The sequence below is a fragment of the Poeciliopsis prolifica genome, unplaced genomic scaffold (genome assembly GCF_027474105.1).
Source record: "Poeciliopsis prolifica strain line A6 unplaced genomic scaffold, Auburn_PproV2 SCAFFOLD002, whole genome shotgun sequence".
In the NCBI taxonomy this organism is placed as follows: domain Eukaryota; kingdom Metazoa; phylum Chordata; class Actinopteri; order Cyprinodontiformes; family Poeciliidae; genus Poeciliopsis; species Poeciliopsis prolifica.
The window spans coordinates 24516047-24538163 of record NW_026562377.1 but is presented as its reverse complement, the minus strand read 5'-3'; the positions used below and the strand labels follow the sequence as shown (position 1 = coordinate 24538163).

The 22117-nt window shown below is 38.2% G+C and overlaps 1 protein-coding gene across 4 annotated transcripts in view; it reads left to right on the top strand.

Moving 5' to 3' along the window:
- rab6ba (RAB6B, member RAS oncogene family a) overlaps positions 1-22117 on the top strand; it is a 48849-nt gene that overhangs the window by 14384 nt on the left and 12348 nt on the right. For 3 of the 4 annotated variants that reach the window (XM_055046510.1, XM_055046540.1, XM_055046531.1), the window contains 4 exons: positions 4764-4822; positions 14227-14280; positions 14672-14798; positions 17578-17689. In XM_055046510.1, the coding sequence (XP_054902485.1) occupies positions 4764-4822; positions 14227-14280; positions 14672-14798; positions 17578-17689 (352 nt within the window). The remainder of the gene's footprint in view (positions 1-4763; positions 4823-14226; positions 14281-14671; positions 14799-17577; positions 17690-22117) is intronic. The other variant, XM_055046522.1, reaches the window with a different exon arrangement.

Genomic DNA, 22117 nt, shown 5'->3' with positions numbered 1-22117 from the left:
GCCGAAGCTCTACAGCCAAAGGAAAACTTCCTCTGTATTTGTCATTTGCACAGAAAGCCAGTTGAGTTCGCAACTCAATCTGAATAGAGGGACAATGTGACAATATGTGAAGGGGTAAGATGACATGTAGACTTAATTTGACAATTTCCTCCTACATTTATTCAAGTAAAACTCAGTTTATTCTCAAAAAATTTATTCTTCCAAGATTTTTTGTTTTTTTCCTAATTAAAAAAAAATTACAGCTTATGTTAGAGTTGTACCATGACATTTTATAGTTTTTCGTTTCCTGTTATTTGTAAAGGTTTGAAAGTATTCTTATTGTGGCTGAACTCTGGGAGGGACGTCACTCAAATAGTGGATCTGATGGAAAAGACTCAGAGTTTGACTTGGTGGTGCTAAGTAGAATAATATCAATAAATAGTAGAGGAACAATATTTATGACATTAGTTGTCAATAAGTGTGAGATTCGTGTAGGGCGAAGTTTGTTTGGGGCCTTGAATGGAAAAGAAAAACAGAAAACCCAACAGGGAGTTTGTGCACTCGTCCATTGAAAGACAAAAGATGAGGTGTCCAAGTAGTGATCTGTGGTGCTTTTTTGGGGGGAGGTACAATAAAATATGATGAGAAATATTTAAAATACTGCATTAAACACAAGCCTAATGTCTTAAATATGTTTAGCTTTATAACAACTCTGAAAACAAAAATTTCACAAACTTAAAATTATGTTAAATTGTCCAAGGACCTAATTTCCATTCCAAAAAATAAACATGAATTAAAGTTGTTTATTCCAGCAGTGCTGCTGGACTGCAGTTTGCACGTATTCTTTAGAAAACTGAATCCAATCATGACATGCAATAAACCCGACTTGCTGGCATGTTTTTGAAATGAAATAAGCAAATATCTGGCCTGTAATGCAAATTCAAACGAACTCATTGAAAAGTGCCCAGCCCTCCTGTGATCAACTCTTCCAGAGAAAAGCCAGAGGTCCATGTCTGAAGGGAATTTTAAATGCCTGAAAGGCCCTGAAGACCCTAATATTAAAATATAAAATATTCTACAACACTCAACCCACTCTGAAATCTCGGACTCCACTGAACCCAAACTATTTGCTCTTTTATATTTTTATTTATTGAACCCAACCAGATTGTAGTTGAACTTCATAGTTCTCCTGTTTCATTCTTTTCTTTTGAAATCTAATAAGATGATTGTGGTTTATTTCTGCAGTCCCATAAAATTGATATTGGTGCTTTCATCTCCAGCGCTGCTTTAGACCGTACTTTTGTTTCCACCAGACCTCCTCAGTGTTTTGATTCCTCCCATAATATTTTGACCTGGTCCAAGTTTTTAATTACTGCAAAAATCTGAAAACATGCTTTGCATTCAGGATTTTTTTGAGTATAAAGGAATTCATCTGCAATATGCCTGATGTGGTTTACTGGTAATAATTGAAGGTTTGCTGAGGTCAACTGGTCCTCCCTGCGGTGGAGGAAATTAGTCTCATCAGATTTTGTGTGCAATGCTCTGGTTGTGCCCGTCCCTGAGTTTCTGAAGCTTTCAGCTGTGACTGAGAGATGCAGGGAGGCCTGTCTCATGTTCTCTGAGCTGGAGGAGGATGACTCGGCAGCAACAGTGTAACATTGGATAAAACTCTCTGTCCATAATGAAGTGATATTTAAATTCCTCTAAGGGATGAACGTGTTGCTCACAAAAGAATCAATTCAAAACACCCATGGTGTTATTGAAACTCAGCAATATTTCCCTTAAACTATTTTTGTTCATCAAGCAGCAAAACCTCAAATATTTAAACATTCAAGCAGATGTTCAGTTTGCATTTCAAAGACACTTAAACAAGGAAAGTTTTGCATCTTTTATTTAGAATCATCAGCTGTTATGGTTGGCTAATATGCTTGGTTCAGATTGTGAAGAAACAGAACCTGCTGACTCGTATTTGAAAGCTCCAAGTTCAAAATGTAACTTAAAGTGAATAAATAAAGTGTTCAAAATTCTGAACTATGTTCACAGCTCCAACATTAAAGCTCCAGTATGCAACATTTCTTGAAAAAGAAAAAAATAAGTGTCATAACAGTATAATATGAGACAGATATCTAAAAAAATATCAACTTCCTCCACTGCTATTGCCGTCTGCAAAAAAGCGCCGTTCTGTCAAAAACAGCCAGTCAAGACCAGGAGGAGGGTCTTAGGGCTGACAATCAAACTCATGTATGCGCTGGTAAATGTGTTGATGGTGAAAATGTTTATCAGCCGTCATCGGAGGTCATGCTAACTGGCCTTAGCATTCATGGCAGGTTTTGTTGCAGGTTCGTAGCTGTAGTGTAACAGAGAACAAGGGGGAAGGTGTGAGCATGACGGATGGCGCTAAGCCCCTCCTCTTGGTTGTGATTGGTCATTTCTGACAAAACTGTGGATTTATATAGTTATTTATGACTTATTTATGTGGCTCTGAACATGTGCCAATGAGTCCTATGCATCTACTTTGTTTGCTATCACGCTAACTTTATGGGGTTTACTGCCACCTGCTGGTCAAGGTAGTTTTGATCTAATATTATATGTATAATTTATTCATTTTTTAGGGCTATACGTGCTAGAATGAAGAGCTATTAGGTTACCTTTAAGTCGAGTGGCTTGTGCCCAAAATAAGACAGCATTGGAGCTACGTTACTCAGATGATGTATTAATAAATCTGTGTAAATAATCAGTGGCTGCACATGAGTCTGTGCCTCGCAGCTATGGAAACCAAGTGAAGGCACAGCCGCGTGAAATTAGTCTGGCTGATTAAAATCTTCCTGTAAACAATTGAAACTAGGCCGCCCATTTGATGAACTGTGAATATAGCACAGATTATATTTACCGAGGGAGGATGTCGCTGTGTATTTGAAGTGTTCGCTTGCGGTTGGTTTCTGTTGCATAAATAATGAGTTCAGTTTCACCGACTTTTAAGAGCAATAAAAACCCTGAATGACTTCTCCCCAGGCTCTACATGTTGAAGTTTTGGGCAGGGAGGAGGATTATACTGTTACACTGAGAAATTATTGCTCTGGAGTGAAAGACGTAGAAGTCACAGATGCAACTATTTTATCATCAGTTATCTTCCAGGCAGAGTTTTGAGTCGAATCCTGTTGGCTTCTGTATTTTTCCTGCTTCCCTACCTTTCATTAATAAAATTTGTGAGATAAACATAATTAAGAACTATCTATCACTTGGACACTTAAATCCAGCCGGTTCCTGTAAATGATTAATGATGATGTAGCATGCTATTAGCGTCTCTAAAATAAATACAAAGCTTTCCTAGATGATTATGTTTGTCATGACCATCGGACCTAAGCAGAGAAAAGCCAGGTAGTTTAAGATTATCCTCATTTACTGTTTGCATTGTGAATTCATATCATATTCTGAGCACAGGTTTTGAAAGACTGTGTATTTTGTTGAATATTTAACTTAATGTCACTTTGCCCAGTGTCGCACCTTAAACCATTTGTTGTTTCATGTTACATCACATTCTGGATGTTTTTAACTGTGATCATGCTGCTGTTTGTTTTCTAATCCAGAATATTTAAGTGCTCCATGGGTAGTGAACCAAAGCACAAAGACAATAACACTAAAGCGTTTGTTTATTTATTTAAAGCAAGTCTTATAATTGCGACATTCAGCAATGTTTTGCCTCCTTGACACGTTGCAGGCCTACTTGGAAACAATCATCACAGCAATCATTGTATATTCGAATCAAAGCGTTAGTGGCTCGCTCTCAGGCTTCATATGTCTGCTCTGTTTGTGAACAGCAATACATGAATGTAGTGAAAAAAGCATGTAAAAAGCATCATTATCTGATGGCGTTTTTATGTAAAAGTGTTATGCAGTTTTATAAAAATCTAGCGTTTCATTTTTAAGTATATTTCAGGTCTGGAGAATAATAGACAACCTGATATGGGCGGATTCACACATGCGCCATATTCTTCCTATTTCTTGACAATGGATTCAACTAAACTCCAGGGAATATTCAGCATCTTGGATATATACTTATACTTTTCAGTAACCTTTCGTCTGCTAGCACCACATAGCTGGACCTCTGTTGAATTAGGTCAGTCACTTTAAATGAGGTGAATATTTATACAGTCACTTATTTTGGGTTGGTTTTTATTTTTAATTTAACTTCCATTATATAGCAAACATTAGTTTCCACTTTGACATCAAATGTTTTTTTTGTAATTATGTCAGTAAAGCCAGATTATGTTGTTCATGATTGATTTGTAAAATCAATAATAAAAAGGGTAAAACATCCAAAGGAGAAAATATTTTTTACAGGCATTGTACACATTATACAGCCATCCATCCTTTCTCTGTCTGTCCATCCCTCCATTATTTATCTTCCTTCTGTTTGTCTGTTCTTCCACCCCTTTACTGATATGTCCCATCAATCAACCCATCCTTCCAACTGTTTATATATCATCCAACACTAGAAATGTTGACATTATTTGCCATTTGCTTTAAAGTAGACCAACTCTGCTTTCTTGGATTTCACCTCCATGTGTTTTTTATATTAAAAGTTTCCAGCTTTCAGGAAATCCAAATGATTTGCAGCAACAGATTGATTCCAATTACATGTGGACCCGATGCTACACCTGACCCCCCCCTCAGTCACCTCTTCGCTGTAATGAGCTCCCTGACAACCATGACAGAAAGTCTACTTCCTGAATGTCCCGTTCACCCTCTAATGGAAACTATCGTTTTCTTTTCTTGCCTTGCAGTTGGAAAGACGTCTCTGATCACACGGTTCATGTATGACAGCTTTGACAACACATATCAGGTAAGTGGTTGTTTATGGAGCTGGTTATTTAGTCTGTAATGTTACAACTTATGTGTTTCGATCAGTCACAAGGGTTGTAAGCCTTTCTTTTGATATTCTTCATGAATCAAACACATGTACTCCAGTAAAACCAGCTTTGCTAGAAATATCCGCCATGTGTAAAATGACAGAACATGTTAAAACAACTGCCTTTGAGTCGAAAAGCTTCAAAAGTACCTATTTTCCCATGATAATTGGTGGGTTTTTGGGGGTTTTTAAGTCTGTTTTGCAGAGCAGCTGAACGTCACTCGCAATCCTGAAAACAGAATATTGCTTCTGCAGCTCTAGCACTTCTGGAGATTTTCGTGAGCATCTGCAGGCCTGCAGACGCTTTAATAACGCCTGCGGGTTTATTGCTTTAAAAGCAAAAAAAAAAAAAAAGGGATCTACTTTCACAGTCATAAAACTGGAATTACACATAAATCTTTCACCCTTATGGATAGTGGAGAATGAGAATTTCCGTGTCTTTTAGCTCATTTAGTTCACAATCTAATATATGTAAAGAAGTTACGTTAAGAACTGCAGCGTTGCATTGTGATTATTAGAGCAGGCAAAGCGAGGAAAGCGAATAAGTTTGAGCTGAACTTGAAATTGATTTATCTTTTTTTTTGAGTATGCAGTACTCCAAATTATGGCATTTCAACATCAGTAACCAGATCATTGGGAGGCGGTGGGCGTGGACGGGTAGCAATACACCAATGGGTGATAAAAAACCAACTAGATCTTCCTATGATAGACTCTGAGTCAATGTTACTGTTGCAACCTGCTGATCACACTCTGTGAAGCTTCCTTCTGAGAACATCCTGTTTATAGCTTCATAAGCTGGGCAGGACTAATCGATTGTTTGGTGTCATCTTGGTCCCAAGATGTCAGAATATGAGCCGCATGAAGATTAGGATGGTTTAACCACAAACTACACTAAACTAGATCAATTATGGACACCAGACAGGGTTTTTGTGGTTAATGGCTGTAAAAACAGCATGCTATATATATATATATAGTAAGAACTGAAACATTAGACAATAAAAAAGAGCAGAGGAAATGTCAATAATGATAACTATACTTTAAAATGACAGACCTAAAATATGGAGGCGGTTCTTTCAAAATAGAGAAGAGACTACAAATACTATGTTGAACTCCATTTACATTATTTTCCTGGTTGTACGCAAACATATTTACATATTTTGCAAATGGGATTAGTTCAGTTGAGAAAATGCCACAGTTAATCCATAGCATCCTCCAGTTCTGAAGAGGAAATGGACTGAATTTGTAGAGCAATTTGGTAGACATAGTGATTTGTGCTCACAAACTACATACTTTTTTATACACTGAGGCATATTAGCATGCGGCAGGAGGAGGATGAAATCGAACCCACAGCTGTTAGATTTCAAGACGACTTCTTAACCCACTGAGCCATCGTCTCAAAATTGGCCACTTTCAGAAATCTTTCAGTGTTTTATTTAGGGATGGGCATTTATCATATCGTTCACAATTAATTACGATGCATTTCTTATGAGTTTTGATTTATTGTTGTCACGATTGATTTTGATTGTTTAAAATCCCTCAAAACTGTGATATTTTGGGGATTGATAGTTTTACTATTATCTCTGCTATTTTTTTCACCGAGTATGAATAAACATTATGAATTTGAAAATATAATTAAATGCAGCTGCTGTGATACAAATCACACTTCTTTGAGTGCATTACACATTTTGTTAAGAGGTGTATAGTCACAACCGAATGAACTGAAAGACTAAAAAAAAGAACTTAATAATACATTCATTTTCAGAAAATATCAAGTTCATATCACCCACTACTAATTTATTATATTTTCTGAATACATTTTTAATCAGTTTTTTTTACATATTGAAACAGATTCAATTCTACAAACTAGACTTTTATTCTCAAACTGTTTTGTGATAATTATTGAAAGTGTTCAATTCTAACAAAAGCTTATTTTGTGCTTATTGTTTTAGCGCTAAGAGAAAGTCTAGTGTGAATCTTAAAGTGCATCAGCATGCTGAGTATCTCTTATAGTCATAAATACTAATGAACACAATTATTTTCTAGGACACAACGTTTTTGTTTTTGTTTTATGAATCACATTATTTTAGTTAGGAATCAGGAACAACCTGCATAATGACTTACTCATCCTTGGCCGCTTTGCACTGGACTCAGCCCACCCACCCATCTCTGTTAGTAGCTCGCAGTTAAAAACCAACCAGTTCATAGGCACTTTCTTTCACTTGCACTTCAAAAATGTTAGTGTCATAACATTGTTACTGTACGGAGTTATGATACTCCAGACAACAGCTTTGTCAGAGGGATGCTCTCTCCCAGACGCATCGCACTTTTGCCAACATTGCACACACCTCTCGATGGCTCTGGAAGTGAGCTGTTCTGCCATCTGCTTTTCGTTGTGACAGGCCCAGGCGAAAACGGTGTGCACGTAGCAGCAGCAAAGCGGTAGCATGGTGGTAATGGCGGAGGGCCTCCTGCTTCATGCTAGCCTTCCAAATACATCCTACATATGTGTATTTAGAAGAAAACTCATATTTGGGGACCTTTAGGATGAGAAGTTCCTGTAGATAACACAAGTCTGTTTGTTGACTAAACAAACTTGTTATTCATCAGGTCATCAGCTGACCTGATGAATAGTAGGAAATAAAATTAACTTTATATTTTTACAAAGTAATTAGCGTTTAGGCTAATTTTAGCTTATACACTAATTTTGACATACTGAATGGAGTAAGTCCATGTTACTCAACATGCTTGTGGTTCTCTACATGCTACTGAGTATATTATAGCTTACTCTAATGACCATTTTCAACTTTTCATTGTGCCCAGCTGCAAAGCTATTGTAAAGAATCCTTGATTTGCACAGAGAATCTGTACTTTGTTCACAATAATGCTGAAAGTGAGAGGGTGCATTCTTGCTGAAAAGATATTTCATGCCTCCAGGGGTCATTTTCCCTGTCTGGTGACTGTCGCTGCTGCACCGTCCAGCTGTTGGACACTTGGCAACGCGAGTGGAGCAGCATCGTTCCTCGCAGCTGCTGCCACTTTTGCCTTCTGCTATAGAAGTGGTACATGTTTGTTGCTGATCTGCATGTGCACCAATTAATATGTTGATACACGCTTGTTCATTTATTTAATATAATGTAGAATTTATGATGTTCATTTATGAATGACTATGTCTGCATCATTTTCATAGGTGGCAGTCTCTCTATCAATACATCTGGGCCAGTGTGGCTTGTCTGCAGTCAATCGTACCCCAAGGCTGCTGCTGTAATTCCCAGGCTAAGTGGTGCTGGATAAACTCCAGTGGGGATATCTATTAGCCATCCAAGCCAACATTTAATGTAATCATCATAAGAAGTATGTGTGGACTTGGTTTCACACATAAATGGTGTTCTGCAGAAGTCTGGAAGTAATGAGACCTAAAGGGACAGGCAGCAGGCTGGCACTGAATAGAAAGCATCTGCTTATTGAATGAAGCGCTCATATTGGGTTTATTGTCAGTCTTTTCACTGACACAGCTGCGACTGCAACAGCTGGGAGGAATGCGGCAAGCGAGTTGGTTGTCTGGTTGCTTGTTTAAGGAAAGGTATGTTTTAAAGAAAAGGCTTCATAACCTGTATTTAATTACGATGGTATATTTGGGCCATTGTAGGAGGAGAATTTTTTTTACATTTTTTTAGATATCTTTTTCTGAATATTTTTGACTTTTTAATCTCTGATGGGTTTTTTTCTAGAACTTTCTAAATTAACCTCAAAATTTCTGAGATTTTTTTCAGCAAAAATTTCCTTTTTTCCCAAGAAAATTTCTGCACTTAATCTCATATTATCTTAGTATTTTCAAGAATATTTTTGACTTTTGGAAATTTCCAAGGTTTTCTACAAAAAAAAAAATCTTTTGGAAAAAATTTGCTGCTGCTTTTGTTTTCTATCTACGGTGAATGCTAGTTGTAGTTTAATCGACATGGATCAAAACTATAACTCAGTTTTGCCTAATTCTTAGTTATATATGCACAATAATCCTATTTCTCAGCAGTAAGTAGAGCTAACAGTGATTTTGCTGTTTTTTCTTTCTGGCTCAACTCCAGAGACCTTTACGTTTTAATTAAAATGCAGCAGGCATCAGATCAGTGAGAGTGTTTGTGCTGCTGCACAGAGGGGGGAGGATATATTAGCCCAATGAGGGTTGAAAATTGATTTGAATAGAGCCCACAGGAGACACCTGTCCTGATGTGCAGATTTTTGCCGTCATGGTTTCCAGCTTCTACATCCAGGATCGTCGGCTGGCGTTTTTGATTCATCGTGCGTCAAGTTTCGGACAGTGGAGCAGATGCGGCCGAGTCATTTGAGAGGAGCAGTGGTGTGTTTAGTGACCGACGGCCGTCAAAAAGATGAAACTGAGCGTTGCAGCAGCTCCAGGCAGCGGGAGGGATGTCAGTGAGGCGAGCCGCATTTGCTCCTTTTTTAAAGCAGCAGTCTCCTATCAAGCAGCCATTCAGCCGAGAGAGACAGAGACAGGCGTCCTTGCTGCCTGGCAGCACATGTTAAAGGGCTCCGGGGTCCCTGGAGGCTCCACGCTTTTGTCAGTTGCGTCGGAGCTGTCAGTCAAGCCCGGCCACCGGGCTGTGATTTCATCTGTCTGTTCTCCCCAAGTAATCAGAATCAGCTGCTCTTTCCTGACCATTTTCATATACAGACTCAACGGCGGAAATTTTAATGTCATCTTTGGGGAAAAAAAGCCTTCACTATTTCATGTCAACCTAACCTTTGAGCTCCAGATTAACTGACCCAATAAACTTATTAATCTAAGTGTTTACATGTTCTTAATATTGGAATCTTAGCAGATATAAAGAATAAGCCCAGCGTGGGCCGAGTGTTAACTACAGTTTTATAGTGCTAACAGAAATTTATTACAAAAATGCAGAACATGACTTGATTTATTTTAATTTAAAACAGAAAAACAGCAATTAATGAAATTGTGATCTTTTTAAAATTTGGAATAATATCCAAATTTTAAAATAATATCCTCTTAGGTAGAACAGGTCTAAAATACTCAGAAGGAAATGCAACTTAGGAAGCTGAAATGCCTATGTGCTATGCTACTTTGCGAAGCATCAATGCAGCCAATCCCGGAGCGCCATGCATTATCCTTGCTGCTGATTGGTTGAACCCCCAAGAGAGGAGATAAAGAAGTCTGTAGATGTTAGCTTCTGCTGTTGTGCTTAAGGAGTCCCTCCAGGATTTTGCAATTGTTTATGATTATTTGCTCTCAAAAGGAGCGATTTTGATAGAAATGGTTCTGCTTTTGAAATATTTCCGAGGAATTGTTTTTCCTCATTAAACTCCTTCTGAAATCTGCACATAGAAAAAATAACAAGCAGACAGATTTAAAGAACAAATGACTCCAGGTCAACACACACTGACATAACCCTATCCATGCTTTGTCCTTTGCGCTTATGCCAAGTGACTTTGCGTTACCTACCATATCAAGCATGGACCATTGTCATAATAATAAACTGACTTTTCTTTTTCTTCTAACCACAACACCACAATGATGATCAGAATTGAAACATCCATGTTCTCCTTGACTCGAGAAGTGTAGTCTTAAAAAAACCTGCTCTATCCTTCGGTGCTGTTCAGGGTCTCAGGGACTTTGATTTGTTTCAGCCGGCTGTCTGTGAAAGGAGACTCGTTCATGGACAGATTTACTCCCCTGAACAGTGCCGGCAGCAAACCTCAGATGAACCACGTTGTGTGTTCTTAATAAGCTGCTGAAGGCAGCGTTGTGAGCAGATGCCTCTGGGCTCTCTGTGACTCAGGGTTGCTCGGTTTGTCAGCGCTCCTGCTAGACGGAGGACCTTGAAAGTCCTGGTAGGAACAGAGCTGTCAGAAGATTTTTCTTTTTCTTGTCTCTTAAAAGCAGCATTTGTTTAGCCTGCTGAATTTAGAAGGCTTTCTGCAGAGGGAATTTGGGCATTGTATTAGATATTCAAGTTCTGGTCTGTGTGTAGTCCCTTTCTGACTGTGCCAACATGCACTTTGTGTCTCAGGATTCAAGAGCTTCCGTATCAGCAGGTGTTTTCTCTGTCCTCCATCTGGACTGATTTCAAATTCTTCTGAAGTCTCTCTAAAACTAGTACCAGACTCAAAAGCTGCCTCAGTCGTCTTTGTGAATGTCTGAAACATGTTGTTCATTCTTTTTTCAGTAGTCTGGAGCCTACCAAAATAAATGGCTAAAGGTGTAAATACAGGAAACCTTCAAAATGCTGAGGGCGTCTCATGTGTAGTATGTGTTTTAGTTGGTAGAAGGAACAAGTTTATACTTCTTCCCGCTTTTTTTCTTTCCATGATTTCTTTAAGTTAATTGTTTAAGATACTTAAACAATATCGTATCACAATATTTACCAATATCATACAAGATTTATTTTACATCTTGCAGCCCTAATTTTAATGACATTCCTCTGAATATAGTTTGTGTTATGAAAACCTCTGTTATCATGGAGTACAAGAAGTGACTAAATGATGGTTAATATCCGTTTTGCTTCTAATAAAGTTTATGCTTAATATTTTAAGACTGGGGGGATTATTAGAACCACTCCTGTCTACTGAAGACAGGTTTAGCCCTAGTTGGCAGCAGAATGGGTGGGGGATGTATGACCAGTCTCCTGACATTATGTGCCTGTTAAAAATTAAACAGGGGGAGCATTAATAATTTCCCATGATCTTATTTCTGCATGTATAGCTGTCTGAGGGATTCTATATTCAAAGTGGAAGCAGTTCAGAACCTAGAATATCTATTATTCTTCTAAAACAACAACCAACTGTTTATCTTCAATACACTGTTAAATACTGAATATATTCAAGATTTGTTTTGTGTTTTCTTTTATAAGAGCATTTATAATTAGACTATTCCTTAACTGTCTGTTATGCTTACATAGTGTAAATGCAGTCTGTTTTGTAGCTATCTAGAGTTTGCATTTAATATCCAGATTTAAATTTTCTGTTTTTATTTTTCAGATTTGCTCCTTTATTGTGAACCGTCCCCAGTTCTTGTGTTTTAAGTCCGTGCAGTTTGATCCCAGCAGGGCTGAGTCTAATGGAAGAGTATAAATGACATCCTGTCGCTTTGCCAGACTCTGAATCAGTCCAGTGTGGCTGCTGGCTTCGTCAAGGAAACAAGTGCGTGATCGAGCTGCTGATGCTCAGGTCTGTCAAAGTGGGCAGTGGGCACACTGCTGAATTGCCCAACATGGCATATACATCCTTTCACCTGCCCAGGCATTGGTTCACACAAATGCAGCACTGAGCTTCTCCCTTTTTAGGAAACTGGGTTTGTGTAGGCGCTAGAAATCTTTGCACATGCTTCAATTTAAATTTTTTTCAAGTGCTTGATTTCTGTATTAAGTCATCGACAGTCAAGGTAGTGAAGTAAAATCTAATGTTTGGCTTCAACAGTTTTTCAAATTTAGACTTTTAATCCGATATTTTCACACCCCTAATTAAAAATTGTAGATACATTATTTCTTTTTCTCGCTGAAGTTAAATCAGACTAAACTTTTCCTGTTTTAGGTCAGTTCGAATCACCAAAATTGTTTCTATTTGCTAAAAACCAGAAAGCCAGAGATGGAGTCAAGACTGGTTCTTCCAAGACCAGACCCTCCAGGTCCAAGACCTTGGTCTGGTCTGGTTTTGATGTAGAAAGGCAAGACCAGGCATGCCGAGGTCAAGACCAAAGCAGATCTTCCAAGACCAAAGATAAGACCAGACTTTCCAACACTTAGAACATATCAACAGAGGTAGTAAAATATGTCAGGACTTTTCTTCTTGTATAACACAACAAATGTAAAAATCAATCAAAGAATAGTTAATTATGCAACCAAGAGTACTTATATGTACGTATTAAACTAATAATGGTTGTAAAACTTAGCAAGAACATTTTTTATATTTTAGACATTTTTTTGTAACTTTCTTTGTATATTGTATTTTAGCATTTAATTTGAGCATGAAGCTAATTTACCTAACCATAAGTTGTTTGGATTGTTTCAATGTAATGAATATTTATTATTCCTAATGGCTCAAAGATTTGTGCAACTGTGAGATATTTAGTTAAATTAGTATCTTGTTCTTGGACCAGTCACAGTTGTATGGTGTGTGTGTGTGTGTGTGTGTGTGTGTGTGTGTGTGTGTGTGTGTGTGTGTGTGTGTGTGTGTGTGTGTGTGTGTGTGTGTGTGTGTGTGTGTGTGTGTGTGTGTGTTAAAGAGACATTTTAGAACATAAAATGCTATATTTTAGTTTACTCTAAATCTAGAATAACATCACACACTATTAAAACCGGTATGAAATGATGCACACTAGTGAATTGAAACTTTTCTTTCTTTTTTTTTCTTTTATCCATTAATTCATTTATATTGTTATCTCCAAAGTCTAGTGCTTTGAATTTCATTGTGGATAAAGTGTACGAACACTGCGGAAAGTATTTCAGGAGAAGTACTGAAAATAATATCCATCTTTATTTGAGAGATCTGCAGTGCTACTGGACCTGTTGACCATCTAAAACTCAGACTCCGGCTGGATTATGCTGCAGTCTGCCAGGTCACACAGACTTTACAGAAGCAGCTGGAGCCGGCCGCGCTGGTCCGGGTCAGCCTCGGTGCCACACCTGTACATTCTACATGAAAAACACACCGATCACATCTGCCGTGGGCAGCTGTCTCTATTTTCATACATTTAGCTTTGCTGCTTAACAGAATATTTACACTTTGCTCAGGTTTTGATAAAGAATACCGCCTATGCAAAAAGCAGAACAGTTTTTTATTCTCCCTTTAAAAAGAAAAGCGATCTGCATCACAAAAGAACGCAGGCAGATTTTCCACATCTTTCTAAATGAATAGCTCTGACAAGCAGCGCGGTGAAACAAAATGCAGATCTGCAGTTTAGCATTGATTTCTCAGTTTGGGCTCATCAGAGCCAGAGCAGCTGATGAGATCATGACAGGCAGCAAAGCAAAGACGCCGTGGGCTTGGAAGCGGAAAGTAAGCACGCCTTGAAGAAGAACACTGCCATCTGCATTATGACACAATAAAAGGAATGATTCGATTGCAATTGCTGTACATAAGTGAATGATGAGGAAGATGTGAGTCATGATTGTAAACAGCCCTGCTGAGTGTAAAAGGCATTTAAAATCAATAAACTACTTGATATATTTTAGTTGTTTAACATAATGCTAATGTGTGTAACAATTGCCTGGATTCCACTGCAGATTTGATCATATTTATTACACAGTGATGATGATCTTTAAGGTCGAGTTTAGCGATGTTGGTTTGTTGATATCTTCTTTCCTTTCCAGGCCACAATTGGAATCGACTTCCTGTCCAAAACAATGTACTTGGAAGATCGAACGGTAAGGACCTTCGTTATGTCTGATAAATGTCATAAAAAGAGGTGAAAACATTGTTTCCCAGTAGCAGCGGCTGTCTCCGTCGATGGCTTTGTGGCGTTAGTTAACAATAATGTATATTTATTCAGACTGTTGAGCAGCACTGAGGGAACAGCATGTCATCTTCTGTGCTGCGTAGGTGGATACAATGAAATCTGCTGTTTTGCTGTCTGCTTATCTTTAAAAAAAACACAAAAAAGCAGTACAACCTTGGAAATGACGGATCTGTTCGTCTGAATAATGCCCTGTTGTGAATCTTGCTTTCGTTGTGTTATCAGTGACTGAGTGTGTGTGTGCGGAGGGAGCCAGCTGATTTCAGGCTCTCTGACTGTCTCAATAATCTTCCCCTCCTCAGCGTTCTCTCTCTGAACCCCAGGTGAGGTTGCAGCTTTGGGACACAGCAGGACAAGAGCGCTTCAGAAGCCTTATCCCCAGTTATATACGGGACTCCACCGTGGCTGTGGTGGTCTACGACATTACAAGTCAGTGTCCCAGATGACAGATTTTCCATTTCACTCTGTGTGTTTCTGTTGCACATGATGAGTTTTACAAAAGGCTCACAGTGGGCTCACTAAAACTGAAGGGGATTGACCCTGGAGATTGTTGTTACAGACAGAATGACAGGAATACTACATAGGAAATATATGAAAAGTGTTTCCAAGGTTTGGGTAAGTATGGCGGTGGAAAAAGAAAAATGTGTATGGAGAACAGGTTGATTTACCAGACTGTTTATATTCTGAAAGACAAATAACTAATTTAAGTTTTGATTTAAAGGGGCAGTATTATGATAAATCAACATTTTAAAGCTTTTTATCATGTTATGTCATTCCGTCATCAAAAACATGCCTGGATTGTTCCTTTGATTCTTTCATGCATGTTTGAGAAATCCTTGAATCTCATGGCAACCATTCAGCTGTGACAAACACCTGGTTGGACCTAGCTCCGCCTACGAAGATGAAGCTCCTCCTCAGAGCAGCAATTAGTAAACATCTGGTAGAAAATCACATGAGCTCAGCTCATTATAGGAGTTACTTCTCAGTGTAAGCCTGTTAAAATCAAGGTTACTAGAAAACAGTTGTGACGACTTCCTGAAGGCCGAGTTTCAGAAAGAGCAGGAGTTTTTAAAAGACAGAGGCCCAATTTCAAGAAACTCAATTTAAATTAGAATGTAAAATTTCTTTTTAGTCATATTTGATATATACAGTATTTCTATAACAACTGGAGGTAATATAGTTAATTGTTCTTAAATTATTCTATGTGGCTGTAAACTGTATAATACTGCCTCTTTAAATGTAAATTACATATCTTTGATTTGCTTTATCACACCATTTCACTTCATTTTTATATACAACTTCACCTTTAACAAACAAACAAAAATAAAGGTACGTAGGTTTAAACAATCTGCATAAAGCAGAGCACACTCTTACATTTGTCAAGTACAAGAGTTACAGAATTTGAAGACAACAACCCTTGAAAGTGTCTTAATTAAGTTAGCATCTTTATCATTAGCCTCCACTAAATACTGTCTTGGTTTAGTGCTTTAGCATTAGCCAGACTAACCATTGGATCACCATTGGATTAAAACTAAAGTCAATGTAAAAATGTGTAAAGTTACACATAGGAAAATTATGAGGTAACATTTTCTGTGAATGTTTTCTGTAGTTTTATAAGGACTTGTTGAAATCCAGGGGATTTTGGCAGGTTTGAGCCGAACAGTGTGACCATAACACAGAGGATTCCCATTGATTCAAATGCGTGTAAAACCTTCATTATATGCAACAAGATGAGTCAATTTCTCTTTGTAAGACCTTTTGAATTAACACAGTATGTGCTGCTTATTGTAATGCATGAGGCACATTTAGTTATATTGGCTCTCACTGAGGCTGTCTGTTCCCTGTGGTTTGACTTACTTGACTAACTTTTGTTCTAGTGTTCCCAGCATTTGGAGTCTAAAAGGCTTGATTAGTGACTATTAGCCCATCAGCAGTTTGTGCTGCAGTATAGTTTTTTTTTTGTTTGTTTCTTTGTTTCTTTGTACTGGGTTCTTGTTTTGTACAGTGAAGCACTGGCTATATGTAATGTCAGATTTTCCATATCCAGGAAAATAAAACAGCCCTCATTGTGCTGTTAGCACTCCCAGTTAAGTGGGCATATTTCTTAAAAAGATGCAGCTCAGCTGGATCTTTAGTTCAATAACTTAAAATGAGACTTCACTGCTGTTCGTATTATTGTATGTCAACTACCGCCTTTCATAACTATTAAAACCCCTTGAACCTTTTGTACAATGGAAAAATTATGAGTTATTAACATTTTCTGTGAATGTTGCAAACATATCAAACGTTCTTCAATGTCATTTTATAGGAATTTTAAATGAGTTGCGAACAGGAAGTAGTTCTTTGCTTTGAAGGACAAGGAAGATGCATCAAAGTTCTTTCAAAATAAAAGCTTTAATAATGCAATATGCAGCCTTTATAAACATGTGTTTTGCATATTAAAACCGTCACCATGTATAAAATGAACAGGTAATCTATAAAAAGATTGAGCTTCTTCACCTCCTCCCAGTGCTATTATCACTGTGAGAAAAATGCACCATTCCCAGTCAAAAATAACCAATTAAAGCCAGAAGGTCAATCAGGCTCATGTATGCACTGCTCACTGTGCTAAAGCTGGAGAAACAACTTGCAGTGACAGAAAAATTATTGATTTGTCATCATTGCCATGCTGATTAGCCTTAGCATTTACAGCCTGCTATGGAGTGCTATGCAGTTGTAACATATCAGAGAGCAAATGCAGGGTGTGAGTCGCTCGCACATGAGGTGGATCGACGACATTAAGACCCTCCTCCTGACTCTGATTGGTTTCACCAGAAGTGGTGTATTTCTGCAGTTGACCACAGGGAGACGGCAGAAGTGGTTGTATTTTTAAAAAGATTTTCACAGATTATTTGTCTCATACTGTCACAACATAATGACAATTTTAACAAATATGGAAAAAACATAAATAAAACAATTTTTTTAATTTTTTTTTACAAAAGTTAGTGCAACTTTACTGTCTGAGCTGTGAATGTTGGAACGACACATTAAGACGAGGGAATATGATGAGGAGCACTTCGTTACCAAGGTTTCAACAGTAGTGTTTTTTTTTTTCCCTACCATTTTCTTTACTTTCCATGTTAGTTTACAGCAGTGGGAGGACTGGTGCTGCTGCATCGTTTGTCACCTCAGCTGTTCGGTGTCATCTCACTCTGCTTTATCTCCACAGATGTCAATTCCTTCCAGCAGACATCGAAATGGATCGACGACGTGAGAACAGAAAGAGGAAGTGATGTCATCATCATGCTTGTTGGCAATAAAACAGACTTAGCAGACAAGAGGTATGTAGATCCATCCCCTACTACCGGCTAACTCCAGCATCTCGTTTCGTGCCCCGATGCCATGGCAACTATGACTGTCTGAAGGCACTTTCAGCCGAACAGCAAGAACAAAGCAGGCTGACACCACCGGCTGCATTCACACAACACAGGCTCTAGGTGCTTCGCTGCAGAGTACATCTGTGTATTAATGAGATGGAAATGATATGGATGCATATGAATTTATTGTTACAGTCCAAGCAGTGCAGGAAGATATGCGAGGACTTACTGTCGCTACATAATCACGTTCTGTAATGAACACAGTCATTAGCTTTATGGGATGAATTAAATCTAGTTTCATTGTTGTGATGTTTGGAACTCAGCCGACTCTCATTGGAGCGACTTGGATCTGACCATCTGCATTGAAATAAGTAAATCATAATTATGAAATGTTTTATCCTTCAGCACATCCTATTTATGTGACTGTGTGATTTGTGTAGTCATCAAAAAGAAGAAAAAATGGAAATGCTGATGATGGAAGATTCTTAATGAAGCCAAAATAGGGGGAGAAAAGAGTCGATTTAAAGATGCAGAGGTGAAAATAAACTAAGAAATGATGAAAAACGGAAACTTACATCATTCAGAGCAATACAATACAGCAGGAACTGAACCATAAAATAGGTTGTGCTGGCTACATGTATTGATGGTGCATGTGTACAAAATGTAGGCCACAGGCAGACTTCATACACAAAGGAATCAATGCAAAGAAAGATGGAAATAATCCTTTTTAGTTCAGTGGTGAAGTTGTTTCTTTGCCTGAAATCTGCTAAAACTTGCAGAACCTCACAACACAACCAGTCAAGAAAATTAGTCCAGGTTTTATACTTTATGCCCTTATTGTGTCTTTGGGCTGTGATGGTAGAAATGTTCTTATATTTATAGTGGGCTTTACACAGCATTGAGTAACATCAAATCCTAAATTAAGTTAATAAAAATGACACACGAATCAGTGATGCCCTAAAAGCACTTTTTAAAAGGCTTTGTTTTGACAAGTGAATAGTTCTGGACTGGTTCGGGGTGGGACAGAAGTTGCATGAAGACTCTGACATATCTTGGTCCAATCATTAACATTACTGGATTACTTGCAGTTGACTCAGAGAAAATTGGCCTCATCTGTCGTTTATGTCAGTCAGTCAGTGAGAATAGAGTGGGTTGTTGATCTGGTGGGGAAGTGGCTAAAAAGAACATAAGGAATCAGACATTGAGAAAACTGAGCACAGGGCCTTGGGGTTTGCTATTTTAGGAATAAGAAGAGTCGAAACATCTATGTTTTTAATTAAAAATGTAGGCATTTTTAATTAAATCTTGTTTGAAGACAGACAAAAATAGGACAAGATGAGGACACCAGCATGTTCTGGCAAACTATGCATTAACATGCCATCAGCAAGAAAACGGATTTAACAGAAAGCTAGTTTATACGTGATGGATCTTTATCGTACACAATACCCTTTATTAGATTCATGCTTTACATTCTCCATGTATCTCCATATTGTCTCATTAGTATTATATGGATGCTGGAAAGTCCTTCCGTTATTGCATTCCTCCTCTGAACTGTGGCGCTTTACTGAATGTCACGTTTGGTACAGGAAAATCCATCCTTGCGAGATAAGTCATTTCATCAGTACAAATGCATTAATTTCCCTGGTGAGGGTCAACAGCTCGGAGCTGCAGAGAAATTCCCCTGGAGTTTTACTTCAGAGTATGTCAGAAACAGAAAGGAAATCAGGAAAAATGCTGATGGCTGCAGTTTCTTGGATGCGTCTCACCGGAGCTGCCAATTCAAGTTCACCGTTTCCATAGCAAAAGATGAATGAAAAGCTTTGGTTTTACAGGAGGTGTTGATAGAAGAGGACCACTATTTAGGTTCAATAGCATTTAGAAAGTGAGCTGTTTGATTTTAATCAGAGTTTCTTGTTGGACCTTTTCCAATTTTTCACGGTTAATTTAGTTTGCTCTTAATGTGGCCTGAATATTAAAGCCGCAGCAAAGAAATAAATTCTGTCTACTGCATTAAGATCACATCGCGTCCTCCTTTAATCTCCTTCTTTGAGAGCGGAAATGAGCCTTGTTGCTGTGTGGACCGGACAAACTGACAGATGTTTAGCCAAATCGATGCAGAAAAATTATAATGGTCCATCAGTGCTGAAGCAAATGTTTTCTTACCCAATCATTCTACATCTTAATAACAAGCTTATTATTCAGCTTTCTGTAGAGGAAAGCCTCATTAGGATCAGGAAACAATGCTGATTCGTGCAAATATTTAGAAGGTGTGTGTTCAGGTTCTTGAGTCACATCAGGGAATCCAGCAAATTAATAATTTTTCAAAATGTCCGCCAAAGAGTAAGAGACGGGCAGATTTCTGCATCACAAATGATCAAATTCTGCTCAGTTTCTTGTCACACCACCTGCATGTAGCGCCTTTTTAATTTTTTGTTTCCCTGTTGCAGTATCGTAGAATTTACACATACTGTTTGTATAAATCACTTGGGAGCAAAGCATTTCACAGAGTTTTTTTCTTTTGTTTTGGTTTTGCTCACTGGAGTGTGGTGGAGCTTTTCATAATGCTCAGTGCTTGGGGGAGCATGCTCAGTGTAGGAGCTGCAGATCTGCTGGAGCTCAGCATGTGGGAAACCTGGTGTGCACCATGCAGCGGGAGGCAGCAGCCAAGCAGAGCCTGGTGCGTTGCACACCGACAAGAAGAATCTCCCCGGTATCCAGCTCGTTGCATTTTGCTGGTTTTCTTTTCTATACTTGCTCCTGAACGACTACCAAGCATTTTGGATGATGAAGCTAGTAGAAGAGTTTCTTCTTCTCATGAACAAATGGACTGTTAACAGAAGGAGCACAAATTGTACAGCTAATATGCCATGATTTTCACATTACTACCACAAGGTTTTAATGTACAACATGGGATAGCGAATACCTGTGAACGGGGAAAAAAAATTAATGCCTGGTTTCCAAAACCTTTTTATTGACAAATAAAAAGTGTGGTGCCAGTTTATATTTCACCCTCTTGAGTGAAAAACTGTGTTATATATCAGTATTTTTTTTTTTAAATCTATGAAGAATTACCAAACTGGTGGTGTGATATTAACTGTTTTCACTCCATGTAATGCTTTTTTTTTGTTTCTTTTTAAGCAGTAAAGAGGCAAAACCTGAACAGCTGCTGTGCAAGTTACTCAGGTTGTTGCTAGGTAACCAATGAGTTAGCTCGCTGTGAGAGGTTGAGTGGCTAAAGGCCTTCCCCATTTCTCCCAGAATGCTGTGCGGTTCTGGATCAGAGTTCAGTGAATATTCAAATGTTCTATCGGATTATCTATAGACACCAGTCATGTCTATCGTGATATATATTGTTAATGATTTATTGCATTACCACTGTTGGCTGCAATTACAGCAGCAGTCTTATGGTATACGTCTCCACTGCATGATTCTGCCACCACCATGTTTCACTGCTGAGATGTGTGATTATGGTCAGAGTTTTGCAGGAGGCTCATAGTGGTAAGGTTCAGCTTGAAATGTAAGCAACTTAAGGAGCTGAGAATCTCCGTAATTTTATTTAGAAGATGTTAATCTTGACTTTTACTTAGAAATTTGCAAAAGGTCATCAAATCCAGTAACACTGCTGCTTCTAACCCAAAATGATAAAACTGTAACTTTGTTGTAATTTGGAAAACCTTTATCTGCTCAAAATCTCTCTTGCCTAAAATATCTGGTGTAGTAATAGAAAATGTTTCCTTTTTGAAAATTTCTTACATGACTGTACGAACCTCCAACTTTATTTTAAATGCCTCACTGATACTGAAAACTGTTAATTTTCAGGCTTTCTTCCTCTTGAACAGCATTCCATCCTAATCCTACCCTAATGGCACTTGGCATGGAGTGTTCACAGATCAGGAAAACATAGGATGGTTGCATTTTTCCGATTAACTGATCAGGCTGAAAATAGTCCTAATCCAATCACCATCTTCTTACTTTAAAGACAGTGCCAGAATAGCTTTCAAGGAGAAGTATTGTACAAAATTCACCTTTTGCATGTTTTATACCTCTATTTTGGTTTCTGCTGCTTCTAAAAACAGCCCAAACACTTAAAAAGTTTTTTGTCATAAGTTTATTTGGTGTCTGTAAAATTACCCATTTCAAAAAACCTCTGGAATGTGACATCACATTCCAGAGGTTGTGATGTCACAACAGGCACTATCCCTCATCTAGCAACCTGTTACCCAGCAACCGGCTCTAGCTCTAGCATGTTTGGTCAGCTGGTTTTACTGCTGTATGCGCTGTTCACAAAGACAAGTGTTTTGTTGCTGCATTCTTGTTGACTGTGCAGGAGGCTACACGTCTGCTTTTCAAAGGTGTACAGTTGTATAGTTGTGCATCTATTTGCAGCTATTT